The sequence below is a fragment of the Arachis ipaensis genome, chromosome B7 (assembly GCF_059453495.1).
Source record: "Arachis ipaensis isolate K30076 ecotype BB chromosome B7, ASM5945349v1, whole genome shotgun sequence".
Lineage (NCBI taxonomy): Eukaryota > Viridiplantae > Streptophyta > Magnoliopsida > Fabales > Fabaceae > Arachis > Arachis ipaensis.
The window spans coordinates 6,423,873-6,450,011 of NC_142442.1; the positions used below are offsets into that span (position 1 = coordinate 6,423,873).

The 26,139-nt window shown below is 28.1% G+C and overlaps 2 protein-coding genes across 2 annotated transcripts; both read right to left on the bottom strand.

Annotated features, from left to right (window-relative positions):
* Positions 1–43: 43 nt before the first annotated feature.
* Positions 44–5,484, bottom strand: LOC107609202 (hyperosmolality-gated Ca2+ permeable channel 1.5). The gene is made up of 12 exons (XM_016311065.3): positions 4,981–5,484; positions 4,083–4,432; positions 3,808–3,954; positions 3,571–3,706; positions 3,249–3,350; positions 2,790–2,909; positions 2,570–2,650; positions 2,076–2,416; positions 1,572–1,817; positions 1,158–1,482; positions 724–957; positions 44–487 (listed from the first exon to the last, which is right to left on the bottom strand). Exons 2-12 carry the CDS (start codon positions 4,394–4,396, stop codon positions 221–223), a joined length of 2,313 nt encoding a protein of 770 aa, XP_016166551.1. The 5' UTR covers positions 4,397–4,432; positions 4,981–5,484; the 3' UTR covers positions 44–220.
* A 6,307-nt stretch (positions 5,485–11,791) lies between these two features.
* Positions 11,792–14,954, bottom strand: LOC107606734 (receptor-like protein 6). Its single transcript, XM_016308762.3, has one exon. The coding sequence runs from the start codon at positions 14,909–14,911 to the stop codon at positions 11,921–11,923; it is 2,991 nt and encodes a 996-aa protein (XP_016164248.3). The 5' UTR covers positions 14,912–14,954; the 3' UTR covers positions 11,792–11,920.
* Between the last annotated feature and the right edge of the window lie 11,185 nt (positions 14,955–26,139).

Genomic DNA, 26,139 nt, shown 5'->3' on the forward strand with positions numbered 1-26,139 from the left:
AAATGTTGGCAAATTTAGTTCTTGTTAGTAAAAATTTGCTGTACCAACTAACTAAACCAGCATAAGATTAAAATAAAAAAAGTTGGTAAAAAAATTAGACCTGGATTATCTACCCATCCACCATGTTATATACACTTTCAACTTTGCAACAAATAATATAACAGTGAATTCTTTTTACTTTTTTCTCCTCATAAACTCCAACTCTAATATCATTGTCAAATTAAGGCCGCAAATGTTTATCAGCAGATTCATGGAGGGGAGATGACAATGAACTGCTATGTTTGCTAGGCGCCGGTGTGTTCTTCCGAGACTGTCGTTTCGTTTGGACAAGCACCGGTTCCTGCTCACCCTCTTCACTCATTGCTTCGCTCTCACTGTCTTCGTCGCCACCCTTGAAAACAGGATGGATATAAGCACTCTGTAGGAACTCTTTCAAATTGAAGTTCGGCTCTCGGGCACGCTCCAACGTGTCCTTCATCATTGCTTCCTGAAGTTCATATACACAACATGAGAATTCACATAAATTTGATAGAAGAATGAACTAAAATGTCAGCAAATAATGGCATGAAAGATTCAAATTCAGTTTGTGTCGCGAGTTCTTTGTGTTTCTGTCTTGAGACAGTTACCAAACAGAATCTTTAAGTATGTCTCAAACATTGTATTTACTTTGCTTATTGCTCAAGGCAAACATGAACACTAGTATGTCTTAATATCAAGACTAACCTGTAATGGATGCCGAATGAAAGCAGGTTCATATCTCCCTTTGCAGAAGCGATGAAACCAAATGGTTAAAACAGGGAGAGTGATGAGCAATGGAGTTGAGTTAGAAGCTTCTTTTGTACTCAGTAATCCCATTAATAGAAGCTGTGAGATCACTAAAGCAAATATAATGCGGCCATGTACATCAGGCCAGAAAGCTGCAGCACTCTCATATTCTTGGTTGTACACATTTATAATCTGCCATTCAATTTGATTCATTAGCCTTAGATAAGACATGCATAAAGAATGACATGCAAACAAACATGATTATAGTTCGGAATTGTTACTAAAAACTAAACTGAATCTGAAAAGATTCAATAAATACTATAGTGTTATAGTGCAAATGCATCAAAATGATTAAAAGCATCAAAAGAGAAGGAGAGTTTAAATTTTCTTACCTGATGACGATAGACAACATATGCAAAACCGAAGAAGACGATGATGTATGGAAGTAAGAAAGGGGTGACCACAGCATAAACAAGGCCAAGTAAGAAATAAAGTTGAATTTGTGGTTCTCCTGTATTGAAACCAATGGTTCCCGGATCCATTGCTTCTTCGCGGTCCTTTTCAGTCTTCACCAAGAAGGTGTTTTTCAAGTGATAGAATATCAATGGCTTCAACCTTAGAATCTCACCAGCACAACCAGCCCAACCATCAACCATTATATATGTTATGAAGAAAGTTGCCTTCATAGGAATTGAGACACCAATAGTCTTTGGAATTCTACATACATAGCAAATGTAAATATTATTTAGAAAATTTTTACATTGTGGTTTATGGTTAATAGGCGTAAGGCTGCGCGGAGGACTTACTCATTTGCAGACTGGTGGATAAACTTATCCAGTTGCTGGAAGGCAGTCCCAGTAATTATGCTCCCAAGAAATACATTTATGAACTGAAAGATATAATATCTTGTTGCTGATCTCCTTTCGAGAGCAGACGTGCTTATAAACCCTTCGAACTTAGACATTATCATCAATATTGTTGGCAGAAAAATGAGGAATATCTTCAAAGCAATCCCAGGAAGGAAACCTTGTATAAAAGATTTTATAAATGGTCTGCAATAAAAAAAAAAGTTAGCATAAGATTAGAAATTCCAACACATTTTGGGTAGTAATTAAACTCAGTTGCAATGATAAGAGAGAATTACTTTGATGCATTGTTGGTGTAAAATATATTACACTATCAACTAATCAAAAGAATTTAATGATGTATCAACAGTACACTCTAATTATGATTACTAAATCAACCAAAAACAAGAAATATGCATTAATCTTTTAAGAAAAAAGATGGCATTGATGGAAAACAATGCTTACATCTCAATAAAGGCCCTCAAGAAAGGAGCTGCTTTTTCAATGCCTTCAATGTTAGCAAGTGACTGCACGAATGCGATAGGAATCATGAAAAAGAATGTCAGAAAGAAGAAAGCCACTGCAACTATAAGCCTCCTTATTGTGAGGGAAACATATGGTATGGCCATGTTATTCCAATACACATCACGAGGTTCCGGAGCCCATTCAGTCAGCCATGTGGTTGGATTTCTGGACTGCTGAGTTTGGGCACAAACTGCTGCACCCCAACGAGTTCGGAAAGAAACAAAAGCTGCTGGCATTATGGATTTAGGATCTTTTATGACTTTCTCTCTCTCCAATTCAATCTGGAAATTCATTTATAGAAAGATACAATCAAATTATGAAATGAAGAAGTATTATTAAATGTTTACATTGATGGCATAAGATCATGTGATCCACCAAGTACATAAGAAATTATGAAGTACATGAAATTGTAAAGAAGGATTGGTAATACTAACTTCTTTTGAAAGTTTATCGATTTCGTCAGTGTAAAAATCAATTGCGTCCACCCTATTGCCGCAAAGTCCTAAAAATCCAGTCTGCTGACACAATGTTAGCCATGTGCAAAGAAAGAAAAGAAATGCATGCATTGAAAAATAGCATGAGAAAACTTATGCTGAAACCAAATTCAAAATGGACAAATAATTCGGAGTGCATAATTGGATTGTGAAGGCATACCTTTTTAGTTGGCCTTTCGGTTTGATTTCTAGAATATTTAAGTTGGTAGTAGTCAAGCCAGTTCTGCTTTTTCTTCTTCTTAGCAACTAGGCTAGAAAGTTTCTTTGCATTGTAAATAACCTGCATATATAAATATAATTGCACTGTAAGTGAAAAGAATAACAAAGCAATTTGGATATAAAGATAAATCATTGAAGCCACACTGCAATTATGGTGTGACAATCCTGTAACATAAATTGACTGAAATTGTTGCAGACTTTAAGATTATCATCATATCTATCTCTTTTATAAATATCTTAATATTGTTATTTATACTAGTCATGAAAACAATTCATTTAAACACAAGTAATAATAATTATGATGTCATTTTGACACCTTACCTAATGATTCATTCAATTTTCACAAAATTATCAAAAACCAAAAGAACAAGATATAAGTAATGAAAATTTGGGATCGGACCTGATGAGTGAGATAGTGGTCTGGATGGTTGACCAAGAAGAAATGCTCCACTAGCTCACTAACTGATTCATCAGGATCAGGTGGTACATTCCTAACAAGTACCTGCACAAGTAAAGAGTAATTTCTTTAAGAAGAAGTAAGAAGGAACCAAAAGTAAAATAATTCAAGAGCACTGTGACTTTTGAAATAAAAACAAATAGGATACACTTTTTGAGTATAAATTTTGGATTAGGAGTTAAACAATCCTAGTACATAAATCCTTATCCAGAAGCATTGTTACTGTGATTATAAACATATCATAAGTCATGGAACATGATCTTACTGTGAACTGGTCAGGACGGCGTCGTTCTGAAGCAAGAAAATGCAACCTCATTGTTGCAATAATCTGATACTCCCTTTTCAAGATATAGCATGTCCAAAAGGTAAAAGCATAGGCCATTACCAAATGGGTCCAAAATCTGCAATACATTTAAAACGTTATTTGTGTATAAAAATTAACTTCAATTACCGAAAGCTTCTTCCATAACAAAGAAAAAATACCAATACAACATTTGCTTACCTGTTTGATCCTAATGGAATGTTTGAAATGGAAAGCTTATCTATGCTGCTGTAAACCAAATTTGAACGCTTCAAGGTGTCGTTGGTCCAATTGACAGGTACCATAACAGAAAATGCAAGGAGTGCAATGGGGACAAATATTTTTAGCCTGAGAATATATAGTAAATCAACAAGAAAGAAAGGAACAATTTGATCAATGCCTGCTCGAAATTAATATATAAATTTAATATCAGATACACAACCATAGTTACTGCAAATAATATTTTAGGAGCATACCCGAGCAAGTATATCCTCAAGTATACGGCGGAATCCAGGCCTGCATGGTCAATTAGTTCCGGTTCCGGCATTTGCAATGCTGCCGGCATCCAATTCAAGAACCTTATATAAGAATTGAAGTCTAAATTGACAAACTTGCTCACAAATGCTCCTGAGTGCAAAGGACTGGTCCTTAAACCCTTCAAATACCATTTCGGAAAGTACACTCTATCATTTATAGGTTGTATCCGGAGCACAGCAAATGCAATTAAGAAAGTTAATGCACTGAGGAGGTTTATTGCTGCTGCAAGTCCTATATCACCAAGTGAAGCCATTTGCACACTTCAACAAACTAGAGAATAAGCTATTCCCTGCAAAATATATATACAAGAACTATGTCAAAATTCCACTTCATTTATAAAATTAGAATTTAAAATTGCACTTCAGGTACTGCATTGACAGGTAAAAGACAAAAGGACTAGTTTGACAAAAAAATTTTGTTTTTTTTTTGTACTAAGCTGTATTTTTGCCTCCCCCTAAACTCATTACCAATTTTTTATTATTTATCCTTTTTTTTTTGTGAGCCATGGAAGTGAAAATTAGCCCTTCTAAGTGGCAAAACCATCCTTCATAAACTTGTAAAATGTATGAACTACCAAACCGTGTGTATAGGACATGTTGTTTTGGTTACCATAAAGTCCACAACCGAAACTGAATGATGAATCTACCAGTTCTTACAACACAACAAGAACTAAAATCCAAAACTTCAAAACATGTCAAATTCTTCCAAAATTTCTATTTCATCTAAGCTATCGATGAACATAAAAGAAAAGGGTCTGTAAAATAAAAAAAAAAAAACAAACTCGTAAAAATTCTACATTTGCAGAGCTGAAAGGTGAAAACTTTCATGATCAAATACCTCTTTAGAAACTGCTACTCTCAGCTGAAACAAAAAACGAAAATTGAGCACTTCTTCTTCTACCCAATTGAGATGATCACAGAAAAATAAGAAAGAGAGAGAGAGAGAGAGAAAGAGATAGTAGTGTTAGTTCAAGCGACCAAAAGGGGAACAGCCAGAGGCAAAAACGTCACGAATCGCCTAAAGTTGAAAACTTTATGGCATTTGATTGCAGAAAATGGGAATTAGATATTGAAAATGAAGTTCCGTAAGGGGATGTCTCAGTCAAGAATATGAGGCAAGATTTGTGTGCCTACTGAGTAGTACAAAAAAGAGCAGGTAGACCCATTCATCATGTGTGAGTGATATTGATTCAGATAAAGCGATGTGAATATTTAAAATATTGAAAAACGGAGAAGAGAGTGAGAACTGTGTATGACTCAGAAACAGAAGAGAAAAGAAACCAGGTGGCAGAGGAACAGTGCCTACCGTTACTATTTTTCTGTCGTTTTTCTCATGTCCTGCGTCTATGCAATCAAACAAAATCATTTTTATATCAAATTCAGTCTTATTTTTAATAAATTTTAATTATTCTATGCATTTCTATAAGTTTAACGAATTTTTAATTAAATTTTTATATTTTTTTTAATTAAGTTCTTATACAAAATCAAAATTTATAAGTAAATTTTTATCGTAATAAAAATATTAAAATTAATAGAATATTTTATTAAACTATATAAAATATTTAATTAAATATTAGATATTTAAACATATTTATTTTGTTTAACGAAATATTCTATTAATTTTAGTATTTTTATTACAATAAAAATTTAATTACAAAATTAAATATAATATAGAGACTAATAAAAAAATAAGAACTTAATTCAAAATTCATTGAAATTATAAAAATTCATTGATATTACGCGTAGTTAACACAAATGTTTTTTTTTTAAGACAATATTAAACTCTTGACAAACTATTAGTATAGAAAAAATGAACTTTCTTAGATTTAGTTCTAACGATATAATTATACATTAAGAAAATATTTTGATACCCATTATGTATTAAAAGAAATAACTATATATATAAAAGACACTAAAAAAAACTATATAAAAAAAATATTTTTTTGAGATGTGCTTATCGCTAAACATGATATCATGACGCACGCGTGTAATTTTTAAAAGCTAAGATTAATTAAGTTAAAAAACTTTTAAATATGAAAATTTATTTACATTTTAAAACTTGCATAATTTTTTATTTAATAATTTAAATAAATCATGTGTTTTAATATTCTTAATTAATATATATCCTTATAAAATTTGTTATCAAGATTTTTATTACCAATTCATTATTATTATCATTATTAATGTCCAAATCTAAACACATGTAAGCGATGTTACCGGAAAATCACACGTAAGAAACGTTGTGATTATCTATTAATCTCGTGAAAAATTTATTTGGTCAACCTTATTCGACATATAGAAGATACATATATAGAAAAAATAAATTGAATTTTGAATACTACTCAAGACTTCTTTATACTAATAAATAAATTTTCCAAATTTTATATTTATTAGTAAATAGTACTTACAAATACAAATGCAAATACAAATAATAATAATTACTTATTTTAAGCTTTCAATAATAACAATAAATATTTAAAAATGTACATTAAAAAGACTCTAAAATTAAAGTCATACAAAATTCATCCATATAGATGATGAATGTGACGATATAAATTACAAATTGCAAGGGATCAATCAATGAATAAATAATATAGAAGACATTATAATTATTTATGGGTTGGCCGCATGTGGAGTTTGAAGTCACTTGCCGACGTTTCTCTCTTTATTCTTTACCTAATAATCTAACGGCTCTATTTGAAATCAATGATAATAATAAAGTCAATAATAACAGTTCAATGTCATAAAAGCCAGGAAACTGATCGAATAAGACGTTCATATCTAGCAGAATTTCTCATTCATTCTTGCTTTTTTTTTTTTTCTATTCTATTTTTTGGATTATAACTTGTTTAAGAAAAACATCCTCTATATATGTGTTTTAGATAGTACTTTAAAAAAAAAAAAGAAAATCATTATTTAGATTTGATTAAAGAGGGGTACTTTATAGCAATGACGAAAAGGCACGTTTAATTTATTGACATTTTAAAGTGTATCGATTCGAAATCTTCAAATATGTTGAATTTGAGAATTTCACAGTCACTAATTTTAATTTTCCTTATTTGAAATAAATGATAGTTTAAATATATATATATGATTTTAACATGAACGTATTTATTTGAATATTATGTGAATATGTGATGATGTCATTTGGAAAAAGGTTATTAATTAGTTGTAAGAAATTTGGGTTAGTTTACGTTATAATAATGTTATATTCTAAGTTTAAATATCATTATCATGATGATGTTAAAATACACAAATAAATATCAAAGTCAACTACTTTTTTTTTTTTACTTGAATTTAATTGGTAAATATATCACTATTTCAAATGTGAGTTTGATTTTTTTACTCATCTTGTTGAAATTTTATATTAACAGTTCACTGAGAAATTAACGTCATATGTTCACTACAAAAAATACTATATGCACATATAAAATATCACTATCATATATTTATATATACATGTGATGTTTAACATATTTTTAATATATATTTTATATATCAATATATATTTTATACTAATAATTAATTTGATAATTGATTTTTAATTTACACATAACATAATTGAATATTAATATATATATATATATATATATATATATATAGAGTTAAATATAGTGTACGTGTGTACTCTCTTATTTTAAAGTCACCAAAAAAACACTCTTATTTTAAAATACAATTCCGTTACTCATACATTTGTTATGGTGGACATTATTTTAGCAATAATATTTTTTTATAATCAATACACATTTCTTTTATTTTGTTAATTAAAGAATAATATAAATATACAGTTAATTAAAAGCAACATATTTTTATATGAATATTAGAAATGTTTGGTATATGAATATTATCATTCTTCAAAATAAGTGTTACGTTTTTTATATTTTAAATACATTAATTTTTCAATGAATATAAAAGCTAAAAGAGATTTTTATTTTAAAATAGAGGGACTAACATATAATAATACATAACCATAATTAAACTATTTGAAAAAATATGCTGGATAGATCCAAAGAGAGCAATTAGAAATAAAAGATGTTATGTTGTTAACCCAACTCCCACCCCACTTCCCCAACACACACAAAAGAAAAATAACTAAAGATGTTCTTTCCTCTGATTTCTTAATTCTGAAAAAACAAGAAAACTTATAATGAGAATATATGTATGTATGTATATAGAATACTTTCATAAGGAAAATAATGTGTACGCATTTAATATAATTAAAAACTTTAAATTTTATATTTTCTATAAAATATTTCACTTTTATATATTTAGCAAAAATGATAAAATTGTGAAAGAATAGGAAAAGCAAATAAAGAATTTTTATTGATTATTGATTGATTGAATTGAACATGTGTTGTGAATTATGAGGGTAAAACTAAATATATATAGAGCATTGTCCTATGAAAGATAAAAGTAAAGATAAGATAAGAAGAGAAGATAACATAAAGATAAGATAAGATAAAATAATAAAGACTGAAATTAGAACTGAATTTATGTATTCTGTTGGGCTGAATTTGTGGGCCACAAGACTTCTTTATTGTTGTCATGGGCTAATATAGAAGAGTAGTTTAATAAAAACCCAATACTTTTATATAGAAAAATGCATAAAAAACAAAATCCATCATTGACCCCAAATAAAGAAACTAAATCTATCCTTTAATTGAATCAAGTATATTATTATTATTATTATTATTATTATTATTATTATTATTATTATTATTATTATTATTATTATATGTAACTTTACTAAATTAATATAAGTGTTTTCTTAAAAAAAGAAAAACATTTTTTTTGTACAAGGTTTTTTTATGGAATATATAATATATACTTAAATACTAGTTGATATAAGCAAAATACCATATATAAAATCTGGAGTCAAAGATTAATTATAAGCTAAGTTTAAGATATTGACTGTTTTAATTTTGAAGACAAGGAAAGTGTAGATTTTGATGATAGCATTGTGAAAGTGAAACCCATTTATGATGTGTTATGTCTATCCTCTAAAATGCTTTTATTTTGAAACTCTATCAAAATTATTTCCATCGCGATACCTGGTGAGGAAGTAAAAGATCGCAAATTATTTTTTATATTGGAATGAGAATGGTATTGTATAAGATTATAGATATTAATTTTAGATGTGGATTTATAATGTAAAAATCAAACCATTCGATTTTTAAGGAACAAAAATTGGACCAACTAAAATCACAAAAAAACAGATCCTTCAATTTAATATTAAAATATTTTAAAAATTTCATGGCAAAATAGCTGAACCAATCGATTACACCCTTTCCGATTTTCGTACCACAAAAGAAACACTAACATTGTTAACATAATAGGATCGCACACTAAGTTTTGATTGGCCTATAAGCTAGCTAGGTAGTGATTTATTGTTTTTAGAAATAATTGATTTCTCCTTGAATTCAAGCATCTAGAGTTTTGTAAGATATAAGTGAAGTGATTCATTGAGAAGGGAATAACAGATATCCAAACCAAGGAGACAACATAAATGAAGGAGTGTACAAGAAAAAAGATCCATCATTTTATGTGACCAAAGTTGGTCCTACGTTGTGTGAGAGACATATGTAACGAATCAAGATGAGGGGTATGTATGGTATCAATATGTATTAATAATTTAATATTATATGCTTAGAAGTTATTACAAGACATTATTTGTTTTATAGGAGCCTCTCAATGAAAGGAAAGAAAAAATCACATGCACATATCTATAATTGCCTCATTAATTTGTATCCACAAAAAAGGAAAAATAAGAGTGAAATTTGGTATAACAAACTGAATGTATAATCTTTTTTTTTTTTTTTCCGTGTGTATAGTGTATAGTGTATATTACTATTCTGTAGACATATATATTTCTGGGCGTAACTGCGTAAGTCACCAAAAAAAATATTTCTGAACTTATTTTTGGGGCTTGGTTTGGGCTGGTAACTAACTCGGACTATAACAGCTTGCTTAATAACCTACACAGCCCAATAAGAACCTTAAGCATGTAAAAAAAAAAAAAGGACTTAACGACATTCCAATTTGACTTTCACCATATTTAAATTTTATTTACTGAATATAAAAAAAAAAAATTCATTTGAAGTTATTCAACTTTTCTAAAAGAAAAAATATAGATAGATAATAAAAATACTAAATAATGTAAACAATAGATATATTGGATGTTCATTTTATTAGGTGTACGGATGATTATTCTAATATTAAAATTTAGGTAAATAATTTAGAAGTATAGTATGTTTTTATTTGATTAGCGATTATTCATATTGTTCAAAAAAGTCATTGATTATCTAGTATAACCCTTTCTAAAAACTTTAAAATGAGTAAGATCAAAAACTAAATCCTGATAGTGGTTTTGAGATTCATGACATGCATCAATTTGATTCTGATGTTTTAAGTGTATTATTATCGTCACCGAAATTAAATTTTGGATATTATAATAGTCTCTTGATCCTATCCTAATAACAATGACTCAACAAATAAAATGATAAGCTAATACTCTCTTATCACGCTAGATAATTTGGTGAAACGGCATTGTCTGTTTTTGGCGTCCAATTAAAATATGTGTACAAATCAATTTGCATGCTCACAACTATCAAAACACGCCATTTATGCTTCGATTAGTTTCTATAAAAACAATCATACATAATGTCATATACTCATATATAATTTTATTGTGTTTTCAATCAAAGTGTCACTCGATCCTATTAAAAATCTAAAATTATACATATAATATCAATTGAGAATTAGTTCTTTTCCCAACCCAATTTCATTTCATATTTTTTTTACGAAAATGCGATAAGGTGTAGATTAATATCTCTCTTGAAAATTCGTAAATTATTTTAAATATCAAAATATATTAAATAAAACCATATATATAAAATTTATTAATCATGATATAAGTTGACAATATATGATGCATTTTATTAAAAAATTGCACATAACACATAAGCAAACTTCAAAAATCCATTATTTTATGCGAGCCAAGTTAGTCCTACATTATACATATGTTGTTCGTTTGATGTGTATAAATTTGTAGTATTATAATGAAGTAGTTAAAATTTTAAGTTAACTAAAATCTCTTTATTTTTTTATATTAGAATCTAAATACATTAGTATTAAATCAGGTGATCATTTTTATGATTTAAATTATATTATTATTTTATATTTCACTTATTTAATTTATTCTTTTAATTTTATAAAGAATCTCAATTTTCCCTTATATTTGTCAAGAATAGGACACCAAATTGTTTTTGTATTGATCATATAAAATAAATTTAAGCCGTGGTTGCTTTTTGTAAATCGAAAATAACATTCTAAATCTAACCCATTTGAGATTTGACAAATTCAAAATTTATAGAATGATCCTATGTTACATTCAATTAAGTTTAGCTTCGATTCTTTTTAATTTGAAAATTTTGATATAATTGACATCTGAATGTATGAGTATTCTAATACCTTTGAAAGCTATATATAACTGAAGAAAGCTATGACAAATCATTTTAAATCAAAACAAAAGCAAATTAAACAGATCAATAATTAGGTTATCTTATCTCTAATTCACAAGAAGTTGAAATAATAGATGATGACTCATGTAGAATTTATTTATTAATAGAAAATAGAAATAGCATATTTTATTCAAAAAACAGAGTAGTTCACATCATTACAGAAAAAAAAAAGAAAAAAGAAAAAAAAAAAGAAAAACACAAGCAGCTAACACAGTCTCATACAATTTGCATGGCCTCTCATCTCCTGTGCATGTTTTGTTAATCATATCCACAAAGAAGTCTGGCAAGCCACAAGGGTTTAGCAGTCTTTATAAACAACCTTCCAAGGAACATCCCAAATACCACTCCGCATCCATATCCCACTGCAACTGACTTCCACCCAAATAATGATTCTTTTGCCTCAGCAAACACTGAAGGTGGTTCATCATTGCTGCATGACTTTGACAAAGGGAATCCACAAAGCATTGGATTATCTTTGTAGGAATCATTTTGGAATGTATTGAACTGTTTCCCTGTTGGTATCACTCCCTCCAACTGGTTTTCAGAAAGGTTCAAGACAGAGAGAAAATTCAAATTTGTCAAAGACATAGGTATTTCACCTTTCAGTTGGTTGCATGAGAGGTCTAACCATTCTAAACTTGTCAAATTACCTAAAGTTTGTGGAATTTTACCACTGATTTTATTGTGAGAAAGGTTAAGCCCTCTGAGAAAATTCAATTCTCCAAGAATTTGTGGAATTTTTCCTTCAAACAAGTTATTTGACAAATCTATGGTTGTGAAAATAGTTAATATCCTTTTCATTTCTCTCACTTGACCTTTCATAATGATCACAACAGAGTCATTATATCGGACATCCGATATAATAGAATGGGTTCTCATATACTCCATCCCATCAGCTTGAGTATTATCATTTGGAGTCATCATTCCTTGAAACTCTTGAAAGTATTGCATTGGCAAAGGGCCACTAAACTTGTTATTAGACACATCAAAAATTCTCAACCTTGGAAATGGATGCTTCGTACTCAAACAAGTGATGGTACCATGAAATTTGTTATTTCGTAAACTGAGTACTTGTAATTCCTGAAGAGCTTCTAGCCTACTGGGAAATACATCTTGTATGTTATTGTCACTCAGGTCTAGAACTTCCAGATATGTGCAATGAGCCAAAGATTGTGGTATTGGTCCCTCTAATTGGTTGCCATTCAACTTTATAGTCTCAAAATAATTATTCTTGGAGAAGTTTCCAGGTATGCTTCCATAAAAGTTGTTGATTTGCAAATCCAAAACCACGAACCAAGGAAAGGATCCCAAACATTGTGGAATCTTGCCAGTCAAATTGTTGTGAGACAGGATTAGCACATTGAGGGAGCTTGCATTGCATATTGTTGAAGAAATGCCTCCTGTGAACTTGTTGTTTGAAACTGAAAAGTACTCGGTGCCATGTGGTGGAATTGGAAGATCTCCTTGCAACTGGTTGAAACTGAGGTCAATAAAGTCCATGCTCTTCCATGTGTGCAAGAGATTATCACCAAACCAATTGGGAATATTTCCATGGATTTTATTGTTAGAAAGATCTAAAATTCTTAGATTTTGCAGTCTAGGTAGGAATGAAGGAAAAACAGTAACACTACAAAAAGATAAATCTAAATTTTTAAGTTTGGGTAAGGTATATTCAACACTATTATTACTATCAACAGAGAGAAGTTTATTGTTAGAAAGACGAAGAAAAGCTAAATTTTCCAACTTTGAAAAATGAGAAAAGTCCACAAGACCACTCAAGTCATTTGATGACATATCCAAATCAGTGAGATTTTTTTGAAATTCAAATATCGAATTTGAAAAATCACCTTGAAATTTGTTATGAGAGAGAGATAAAGAAGTCAATGAATAAGTGGAGAATTTCCTAATTGGCCCTGTGAGTTGGTTCATGCTAAGATCTAGCCTTGTCAATGAAGACAAAGAATAGCACCAGTCTGGAATTGTCCCATTTATAGAGTTATTAAACAAAAAGAGTGTTTCTAGTTTTGGAAGTGTGGCATTTTTGCTTGGAATTGGGCCGATTAATTGATTATAAGACAGACTTAAGTAAGAAAGTTTAGTTAGATCAAGTAATGATGATGGCAGTTGGCCTCCTAGACTGTTAGAAGAAAGTTCCAAGATTTCTAATTTAGTTAAGTTGGCGAACACATCTGGGATGTGACCACTGAACGCATTACGACTAAGATCTAAGAAGGTGAGATGTTTGAGGTTTGAAAGCAAAGATGGAATCTCACCATAAAGTCTATTTAATGAAAGGTCCAAATGAGTTAGTTGAGTGAGGTTCCACAAAGACACAGGAATTCCATCAATTTGGCAATGCCATAGCCTTAGTTGGTTAAGAGACTTCAGGTGGCCTATGGAATCAGGTATTTCTTCCGAGAAAGGTATCCCAGAGAGGTCCAAGATCCTTAGAGGAGTGCTCCAATTGGACTTTGGAAGTTCAACCGTCAGCTCTTCATTGCCAGACAAACTTAGTTCTTCAAGATTAGTTAAACCAAGTATACGAGTGGGAAATTCTCCATGCAATCCAGTGTCCTGAAGACTCAGGATCAGCAAAGAGGATGAGAAATTCATGAGCAAAGACAATGAAGTTTCTCTAAGGGAAGACATCTCTACGTCATCTAGAATCAGCTCTTCCAAGTTAGTGGTGTTACCAATGAGTTTGCTCCATGTGGATTCATCAAGTGTCAGTTCATTCCTCGAGAGATCAAGTGAGAGTAATTTAGACAAGTGTGAGATTGTGGAGGGAATATGACTGCCAAATGATGAGAATGATAGATTGAGATGGGTGAGACTCACAAGATTACCAATTCCAGCATATATTGGAGAGTTGGAGAAGTCATTGGCAGCAAGGTTGAGTTGTTGAAGATGCGTGAGATGGAAGAGTGTGCTGTTGGGATGAAACTCGCCTTCAAGCATGCTGCAACTCAGGTCAAGCCCAATCACGTGACCTGATGTGGTGTCGCACGTGACACCATCCCACTCGCAACAATCCGTACCATTGTTCCACGACGCTGTCTTGTTGGAATAAGAGGAGCACTCCCAATCATCGTACAATGAAGTGTTGATGGCAAATGAGTTCTTGAATTGGAGGAGGTTTGAGTTGTCATGGTGGTTGCATAGTGGCAACACCGATGAACAAGTGGGAGACGGAGTATCAACAAGAAGAAGAAGCAGCAGCAACAAAAAAGTATAACACCTCATCATCATGTCACATACAATATTTAGATTTATTTTCTCTTTATGTATATGTGTGTGGTGCATGGCAAGTGATGAATGCAAATATATATAGGTCATGCCGTGCGTGGAATATGCTCCAAACTCTGTTAATAGTGTGCTCTGTGCTACTATTTTTTCCACAACTAACCTCACTGCATATTTGCATTATTGCATCTATTAATCAAAGTAACACGTCATATTTCCCTTCTTCCTCAAAGTTCAATATAATATTTTCTATCTTAATTATATATGCCTCTGTATATAACTTAAGTTTAAATAAAAATAATAAGGTTAATAAACTATGTGTATTTATCTAGGTATATACGATGGGAAAATTTTCACATGTTACATCCACTTTATTGAAATACTGCTATGCCATGTACGAACCGGTAGCTGGTAAAACATTGGTTATGTAGCAAATAATGCAATACCTAAAATATCCTTGAAACAATGTGTAAAAAGACTGAATGGCACTGAGTCTATTGACACAGCATTGACCATCGGCTTTGTTGTTTTATGTTGATAGAGTTTCAACTTTTAAGGCAACCCGCGCTATACATGGCTTGCAGCTAATGGGCTAATTTATCTAGTACTATGCAAATATTTCTACTAATTAACAAATGGATATGCATCTATTAAAATGTCATGTTTTTTTTTACATCAATTTGCATACATTTAACCATTTTATTTAATCTCTTTACTTATAAAAAGTTTAACATAATTTGTAATTCATTAAATTTTTATATTTCTTATTTTAAATAAAAATTTTCATTAATTTAGTCAACTTCTTTTTCTAATGAATTCTTTTTTATATCTAAAATTTTTTTATTTTATCTACATTTACCTTTTTTATTTTTAATTTTTTTTGTCTAAAAGTTATTTGATATTTAATATTCCTTTTTCAAAATAAGTATCTTTTTTTTTTTAATTTTATTAAAAAGTTAGTATATCTAAATAAAATAAATATTTGAATACATTATTTTTTTAAATGAATCTAAGAGATTAAAAAGCAGTTATTTTGGCATATAAGAATGATTGTATATTTTTCCAAAAATATAATATCACGAGTCAAGACTTTATATATAATTAATGAGATTATCCTAACTTTAAAAATGGTATGAATTTTTTTATTAATGCATGCATGATACTAAAATTTTAAATATATTAGATTATATAAATATCATAATATTATTTTTAGAAGTAATTTTTATTTTAAAAATTTTAATTTTAAATTGCTTACCTGCTGATTATATAAGGGTAAAAAACCATTATAAGCCAATGCCATCTAGAATTGACGTATATAAGCCAAATTGAAAATCGTTTCAGTAATGCGCCAGATGCTATATTTATATAATTCGAACCAGTATGGTTCGAACTGCATATGATAGTAATTCGAACCTGGGCAGTTCGAATTAGCAGTTGATTGTTCTTCATAAATCGAACCAGGTTGGTTCGAACTAAGAATGCACCTAATTCGAACAAGGTTAGTTCGAATTACACACAGCACGCGTTTCTAAATAATTCAAATTTGACTATTAAAAAATTAATAATTTATTAAAAAAATTTATTAAAAAAATTAATAATTAAAAAATTAAAAAAATATATTTTATTTCATACATTAAAAAAAAGCTAACAAAATATTTAATTACGAGACTTCTTTAAAATATTTGTGATCTATCAATACTCTTTTGTCCATTTTTAATAGCTCATGAATATTTTTTAATAAATTCTTTTAATAAATTTATTTAAATTATACTACAAAAAATATTTTATCCTATGCAAAATAATTTAAAAAGAATGGCGTAAAAAATGTTAAGAGTACTATAAAAATTTGTAATGTTCTAATAACTTAGACAAATACATGCATGTACTCAAATTTTAAATAAAATACTCTACATAGTCAATAATAATTTAGAAATGAAAGAAACTATTTTATTCTATACAAAACAATTAAAAAATATATTTTATGAGAATAAAATATATTTCATAACATCTTTTAAGCTATTTTTTTAAAAGATGTTATGAAAATGGCTTAAAAGATATATTTTATTCTAATACAAAATATTTTGTAACATCTTTTAAGCCATTTTTTTAAAAAATGGCTTAAAAGATGTTAGGAGAATAAAATATATTTCATAACATCTTTTAAGCTATTTTTAAAAAAAATATATTTTATTCTAATACAAAATAATTTTATGCCATTTTTTAAGCTATTTTAAGCCATTTTTTTAAAAAATGGCTTAAAAGATATTATGAAAATGGCTTAAAAGATATATTTTATTCTAATACAAAATATTTCATAACAACTTTTAAGCCATTTTTAAGCCATTTTTTTAAAAAAATGACTTAAAAGATGTTAGAAGAATAAAATATATTTCATAACATCTTTTAAGCTATTTTTTTAAAAAATATATTTTATTCTAATACAAAATAATTTTATGCCATTTTTTAAGCCATTTTTTTAAAAAATGGCTTAAAAGATATTATGAAAATGGCTTAAAAGATATATTTTATTCTAATACAAAATATTTCATAACATCTTTTAAGCCATTTTAAGCCATTTTAAAAAAAAAATGGTTTAAAAGATGTTATGAAATATATTTTATTCTCATAAAATATATTTTTTAATTATTTTGTATAGAATAAATAGTTTCTTTCATTTCTAAATTATTATTGACTATGTAGAGTATTTTATTTAAAATTTGAGTACATGCATGTATTTGCCTAAGTTATTAGAACATTACAAATTTTTATAGTACTCTTAACATTTTTTAAGCCATTCTTTTTAAATTATTTTGCATAGGATAAAATATTTTTTGTAGTATAATTTAAATAAATTTATTAAAAGAATTTATTAAAAAATATTCATGAGCTATTAAAAATGGACAAAAGAGTATTGATAGATCACAAATATTTTAAAGAAGTCTCGTAATTAAATATTTTGTTAGCTTTTTTTTAATGTATGAAATAAAATATATTTTTTTTAATTTTTTAATTATTAATTTTTTAAATAAATTTTTTAATAAATTTTTTTAATAAATTATTAATTTTTTAATAGTCAAATTTGAATTATTTGGAAACGCGTGCTGTGTGTAATTCGAACTAACCTTGTTCTAATTAGGTGCATTCTTAGTTCGAACCAACCTGGTTCGATTTATGAAGAACAATCAACTGGTAATTCGAACTGCCCAGGTTCGAATTACTATCATATGCAGTTCGAACGTTCGATTTATGAAGAACAATTAACTGGTAATTCGAACTGCCCAGGTTCGAATTACTATCATATGCAGTTCGAACCATACTGGTTCGAATTATATAAATATAGCATCTGGCGCATTACTGAAACGATTTTCAGTTTGGCTTATATACGTCAATTCTAGATGGCATTGGCTTATAATGGTTTTTTACCCATTATATAATGTATATTTTACAAGGGACAATTATTTATAAAATTAACAAGACTTTATTACTAACAAATAAACCCATAACTCTATAACTATGTGCAACTATTTAATGTTATTTATGTATATATGTCTTTTCCTTTATTGTACGAAAATGCTTTCATTTATTATGTATATGTTTCGGGTTTATTAATATTTAAATATAGTAAGAAAAATATGAATTTAAATACAAATATAAAATACAATTTTTTGAACTTATATTTTTTATCTTTAAAATTAATTTAATTGTACATTTGCAGATTGGATCGGATTGAATCTGATCAGATCTCGAAAATATCCGTAAAATATAAAAAATATTTTAAAAACTTATTTTGATTAAAAAATACCAATAATTTTTTTTTACTTTTTTTAATTTATTTATTTTTAAAATATTATTAAACATACTTTTCTTAAATAATAAAAATAAAATAATACAACATATATGATAATTATTAGTTGAAATAAAACATAAAAAAATATTTATTTTTTTTATTTTTGCGGATCCGCAGATATACGGATTCCTACATAAAATTCGCAATCCGATCTTATTAGTGTTGGGAATAATACACCATTCCCCCTTTAGAAAATACCTTTCACAGAGAAATAAAATAGACACAATCACAACACAAGAATTTAACGTGGAAACTCCAATTACCGGAGAAAAAACCACGGCCGTTGTCAAATGACAACCAGAGAATATCACTATGTGAAAATTGTTACAACACATAGACTTCTTTCTCTCTAACACCGGCACCCCAGTACACCCACACTCTCAAAGCAAATATTTAACTACACCTCACACCACTCTCTAATCAAAGAGTATAGAGGAAAAGAAAAGTCAGATACAAGCTTTAAGTGTTTTCGACTGGTGCAAAGAATATGGAGAACTTAGCCTCATATTTATAGCCTAGGCCACCCACTCCATTTGCTATCCTAAGCAATGTGGGACTAATTCAACCAAATCCTAACAATCTCCACCTTGATTGAAATAGTCACACATCTTCAGCTTCCATTGTCAACACCGACAATTCTTTGCTGCCATTGTCTATACCGACAATCATAGTTCAGAGAACTATCATACTCCACCATGAAAGTATACTCACTTGGAATTAGACCACTCCAAGTATTTCACCTTGGTACAGATCGAAACCTTGCTGAAAATTCATGGTGCAACTTCCAAATTGGCTTTTTCCTGGAAGTTCTTCAGCCATCGACCTAACTCCGCCATACACCTTGCATCTCAACGCCAATCAATGCCCGTGTGTAATTGTGGACCCGATTGCCACAACTCATCCTTATCCATGGCAGTGCGGTAATACCATGAGGATACTTCTTGTCTTCTAGAGAACATCATCTTCTCTCATAGAGAGAGCAACCAGAGATCTTCTCCTTCAACGCCTTGTGCAAACCTGATTGTATCAATACATCCTTGACTTGTATTTGCCACAAGCCAAAATTGATTCTTCCATCAAATTTCTCTATTTCAGGCTTCACAGCACTTGAATATCCTGACATTGTTGCAACCGTATACTGGAATAGTATAACTCAACCGTGCACTAGGAAGGGTCCCCAGGAAAGAGAGGTGGGTCACAATGGACACACTTAAATACCAAGTCTTTCCTTAGCCAGAACCTTTCCAAACAGCACTCTCACAGTGTCACACTGCCTTCCAGCAACAACAACAGCAACCAAAGATCAACCTCAAGCCACAGGACAAAATTCTTTTCTGATGTGGAAGGTCAGACTAGGCTGCAACCACAGAGCATACTAAGAATAAATCCCACCGAACCGAAGCTCTGATACCATTTGTTGGGAATAATACACCATTCCCCCTTTAGAAAATACCTTTCACAGAGAAATAAAATAGACACAATCACAACACAAGAATTTAACGTGGAAACTCCAATTACCGGAGAAAAAACCACGACCGTTGTCAAATGACAACCAGAGAATATCACTATGTGAAAATTGTTACAACACATAGACTTCTTTCTCTCTAACACCGGCACCCCAGTACACCCATACTCTCTCAAAGCAAATATTTAACTACACCTCACACCACTCTCTAATCAAAGAGTATAGAGGAAAAGAAAAGTCAGATACAAGCTTTAAGTGTTTTCGACTGGTGCAAAGAATATGGAGAACTTAGCCTCATATTTATAGCCTAGGCCACCCACTCCATTTGCTATCCTAAGCAATGTGGGACTAATTCAACCAAATCCTAACAATTAGTGTACAGATCGAATCAATATCTGCAATTTTTAGATCGGATTCAGATAAATACTGCGGATATACGGATCATATCTGATCCATAAACATCCCTAAATGTTTAAAAGTATAGCTAAAAATATATTGTTAGATTATTGCTAAACTAAAGAAATTGAACTAATGGCTAAAAGTGTCAATTTGATTTATTATGTTTATATTATTTCTTTTATAAAAAGTAACATGCTATGATTATTTATAATTTTGATTTTATTTTAACTAAATACTATTTCACTTATTTTTTTCTTAGAAATGTTTTTTTTAATTCTATAATGTCATAAGTTCATTTAGAAAAAAATAAAATGGCTAAATGTTATAAAGTATAAATTTTATAGCAAAAATAAGAGAATTGAAATCATAGACTAGTTAATTTTATATAGTTACTAATAAAAATATATATGATACTATTTAGAAATCATCTCAAAATAAAACTCGTTTTTTTATTCATGAGAAAATTTTTATTATATTTTTTTTTTATCTTTTTGCTTTAACTTGAATATATGTATAAGAAATTAAATAATGTTAAATAGGACATACATCATTTTAATAAAAAAAAATTGCATTTAATTTTTGATTGCAATAAATAGGATGATAAAAAATAACTTTTATTATTATTATTATTATTATTATTATTATTATTATTATTATTATTATTATTATTATTATTATTATTATTATAGTGTCATATTTCTAATAGCATATAATAAACTATACTTGTTAATTAAATCAAAATATCGTAGCATTTGTTTTTTCTTATCTATACACACACACGTATAATTGATAGTCATTTTAAAATATAGAAATAATCATTAAAAAATATTAATATATATATTTTTTAGACTTACAGTATATTTTTTAATATAATTAAAAATCACTAAATAATATTAATCAAAATTGAATATTGATTAATTGTCCAAATTATCAAATATTTTTTTATTTTTATACTAGTTGCATATTTATTTTTGTTTGGTCTAGAAAAGCGTGACTTCAAACTTAGTCTCAGCTTACTCTAGTACTCTACAACATATTATGGCTTGAAAAAGAAAAGGCTAAAAATTTGCAATGCAAATACAAGTTGCACAAACATGGAATTTTGAACCAATTCAAACTGGAGAAAGAAACGACCGGTTGCATATGCTTGGTGAACTTTTCAAATTGCATGCTTACAATAATTTTGCTAACTCAATCTGAACCATATAAATTATTTAATATAAATTTCAATGGCTAAAAGAATTGAAATACCAGTATGCCAGAAAAGTACAATGATATACTTGAAAACCTTCCTATACGATGATGTATACTTTCTCATAAGGTACGAGATAGATAAACAACCTATCATTGTCAGTCTATCTTATTTTTGGGTATATGATTCTTATTAGTTATTACATACAAATTTGGCCAAAGATTTTGATTTAAAATATTTGTTTGAGAGTATATAAGTACCATCTAATATATTAAAATCAGCTACTAAAATTAATTATTATAACTTTGATAATATACTAAAATAATTTATATCAATATTCAATCTTATAGTATAATTTAAAATTATACATATATCAAGTTTAAATACATTATTCCAAAATTATATTACAAACTCTATTTATAATCAAATATTTAAAGTAATAATTAAATTTAAAAATCTAAATTTAAATATACATTTATATTATAATCAAACTATAATCAACTTAGAAATCCATGTTAAAGAGAATTTTATACATGATTTTCATGAAGAACAAAAATAGAATCAACAATTCTGTTTCCTCACACAAAATATAGTTTAAATTTAATCCAATTTTATTTGTTTATTTTTTCGATAACTTATATAGTATGTGGAATTCAATATTCGGTGAGTTGGAGCTGAGACTTGAGTTTTCATTTTCTAATGAAGTAACTAAGTTATCATATGATAATAAATTAGAAAAGAAAACTGCGGTTCTAATAAAAAAGTTCAGTTGCATATTTATATTATAATGTTTGAATTTACCGTCAAAGCTATTGAAAAAAGTAATAAAATAAAAGGGAGTGAATAGAATTGAATGCATATCTTTGAATTTGTTGTGTAAGCAGAAATAAAAGAATGTGCAGAAGAAAGAATGTGATGGTGATGATGAAAGAAAAAGAAAACAATAAAAAAATATTCAATAAGAATAGTGAAAAAATTATTAATAATTAATTTTAATATATACAGTATTTTTATATAAACATGTACTGTGATTTGTGGAAGTAGGCAGAAAATGAATTTTCTACAAAGCGCGCGCATTGCATAACACTGTATATAAATATCGAAAATATGTGATAATCAAATCAAAGAAAAAATAGCTATAATTTATCTTATTTAATACAATAATTAATAGATATTAAATAAAAAAATTTTAGTTAATTCTTTTTCTAACATTATCAATAAATATAATATATTCATTAATTAGATATTATTAATGTATGTTCTCGTATTTTATATGGGATAATACATAAAATTATATAAATTTTTTTTATTAACATTTAAATAAAAAATATTTATAGTAATTATTATTATAAATATTTTATTATTTAAAAATATTAAAAATAATTAATATTTGTTTTAATTAATTTGGATTGATTGAATGATCATCTTATTTGTCCGCTTAAGCAAGTATTTGGAGTTCGAATCTCGCATTGTGTGTATAACAATCCATTAGTTAGCGACAGACCTTTAATAAATAGAGCATCAATATGTGGTAGATTAGTCTTCGATTTGCCGAGTTAAAAAATCCGTAGAAAAAAAATTGTATTTATCTTTAAAATAGATTAATTTTTTATTAATAGCAATACTTATAAATTTTTGTTTTTGTTAAAATTTATATGAGACAATTTTGTTTGTTGGTATCATATTTATTCTTGAAGTCAAAACAATATCATCAACATTGTTACTTGTTAAAACTTCACATTTTATGAAATAATTTTTAAATTCATAAACTTATATCACTACAAAAGTTATTAAATTGATTAATATTTCTTGGTAACATGGTGTACCAAAACACCACCGTTGAATATTAGTTAGTGTGAAGAGAAACCAATAACAACTTTTGTTATTCAATATAGAATTTATTCTATTAAAAAATAAATTAATATTTTCAAAACTTCTAAATATATTTTCTTCTAATTTTTTACACCATTTTATTTGATAATATTTATCATTAAAAAATAGCAAATGACCATACTATCCTACAATATATATGATATATAAAGTAATTTCTTATCTTGAAATTAATTCTGATTAGTGAGATAAAATTTAAAATATTTTTTTATTTTCTTACTCAAATTTAAATTTAAATTTAGAATTGATTAATAACTCATCTTTTTTTAATTTTAATAAAAATTAAATTGGTTAGAAGTAAAATATTCAACATTTAATAATTTCAATCATTTAAATTTTAATTACCAAAAATTGAGTTAAAAATTAATTAAAAACTTAATAATCAATAATATATTATATTAGTACGTAAATAATAATATCCAATGTATTGATTTTTTTTTACAGAACTAATATATAATTTATTGAGGATTGATTTATTATCCAAAATTTTTTCCATAAACTTTGTAATATATGAAAATAGTGATTTTATTTTTTATTATTATTTAAGAAATTCTTCATAATTTTTTAATTATGTAATTAACTTAATTAATAATCTTTATTATTACTTTTATACTAACAAAATATCAATTTATATTATTTAAATAGTTTTTTACTACTAATAAATAAATAAGTATTGTACTATTATATTTATTGTCTTAGATGATGACTTAAGTTAATTATTTTGTATGTTAAATTTATTAAATATTAAGATAAAAAAAATTGTTCAATAAATTATATAAATAGTTATTACAGAAAAAAAAAACATTATATATCATATATAATAATCTTTAATATATAAAGTGTCATGTATATATTGAGAATATCTATTTTAATTATGTGAGTGATTATTGTTATTTCACTTTTTTGTTACATTAAAAATTAATATTTAAAACTAAAAAGAGATAATTAATTTTTTAATTTGAATTAAAAAAATATCTTATAAATATATCCAACTCTTACGTGTACTAAGTGTTATAATATTAAATAATATAGTATTTACTATAATAATGATTCAAAATATCAATCCAAGATATATTTGGGTCTAGTAAGACCTCAATGCAAGCAAGATCAACTAAAATTTATTGTTAGTGTCCCAAATTCGACTTAGGTTCATTACCTTAAAGGCTCAATGCAGATGAAGTCCACGCGTCCCCTCTTAAATCGGCTCAGATTGGATCTTCGTTGCTAGTTAGATATGGTAATGAATATTCACGGGAGTGTGAGAAGCCCCCTTCCCATCCCTCACTCCTATTTTAAAAAAATACCCCTATTCCTTCTCCGTCATTGTAAGTTCCTGTTTAATTACTGATAAATCCCTTAGGGATCACAGATCTCCTTGAGTATCTACAAATATTTTTTAAAAATTTCTGAAAAAAAAATAACACAAAAAAACATAATATAATAATCATAGAATAATCAATTCAATATAATTCAACAAAATTTATAACATATTCGTTATGAAAAATAACATTTTAAAAGGAGAAAACATAAAAACATATTCCAACGTAATAACATAACATAAATTTTTAGGACGATACTGAGCGACATAGTGACGGACTTGAGAGGTAGAGAAAGTGAGTTAGAGAGAGAGAGGACCGAGGCTGATAATGTGTTTGAAAGAAAACGGAAGTATTCAAATTGGAGACAGAAATTAGGGTTACTAAATTCAAGAAACAAATTTATATATATATATATATAAATTAGAATAAATTAATAATTTTATATTCGCATATATTTAATAGGTTCCATGGGACAGGTACTTATGTCTATGTCCCTATTAGAGGGTGACAAATGGGAAAGTCCACCTTATCTCGCTAAAAGCCCGCCATCTAGTGGGTTGTCTCGCCCTGCCCGGCCTAGTAAGGCGGTCCTGAATTTCTCTATCGCCCCGCCTAATGGTAGGCTAGCAGGTTGGCGGGCTCTCCTTTTTTTTTTTTATAAACCATTAAATATTAAACAATATATATACTTTCACAACAATTTCAATAAATTTATAATTTTTAAAAACATAAAAAAATATAATTTTTAAATTCACACACATTAAAGTTTTTATAATTATAAATATGTAATAAGCATAATTATAAACCAAATTTTTTGAAACAAAATAATAAAACCAACATTGTCCAAAGCAAAACAAGTATAATCCAAAATATATAATTAAACATCTTCAAGTTTATAATCAATCAAACATAAAACATAATCCAAAATATAACTTAGAACGTCTTCAATTATCATCTTCATCCTCTTGTAAATCAATAACATCATAAAAATTTGTAAAAAAATGACCCTGACAAAATAAAAGCCTGGTCCAGCAGAAAGCCTGCCCCGCCGAAGCCCGCCAAATCTCATGGATTAGGAAGTGCGGGATAGACAGACTTTTTAAGTTTGGCGGTCTCAAATTT

What these genes read in the sequence shown, in the direction of transcription:
- LOC107609202 (XM_016311065.3), bottom strand. Translation starts at nt 4,396, where the DNA reads ATGGCTTCACTTGGTGATATAGGACTTGCAGCAGCAATAAACCTCCTC. An exon ending in TTGAGGATATACTTGCTCGG is followed by an intron (nt 3,955 to 4,082) that starts GTATGCTCCTAA and finishes ATATATTCTCAG; the next exon opens with GCTAAAAATATTTGTCCCCA. An exon ending in ATTCCATTAGGATCAAACAG is followed by an intron (nt 3,707 to 3,807) that starts GTAAGCAAATGT and finishes AATGTATTGCAG; the next exon opens with ATTTTGGACCCATTTGGTAA.
- LOC107606734 (XM_016308762.3), bottom strand. Translation starts at nt 14,911, where the DNA reads ATGATGATGAGGTGTTATACTTTTTTGTTGCTGCTGCTTCTTCTTCTT.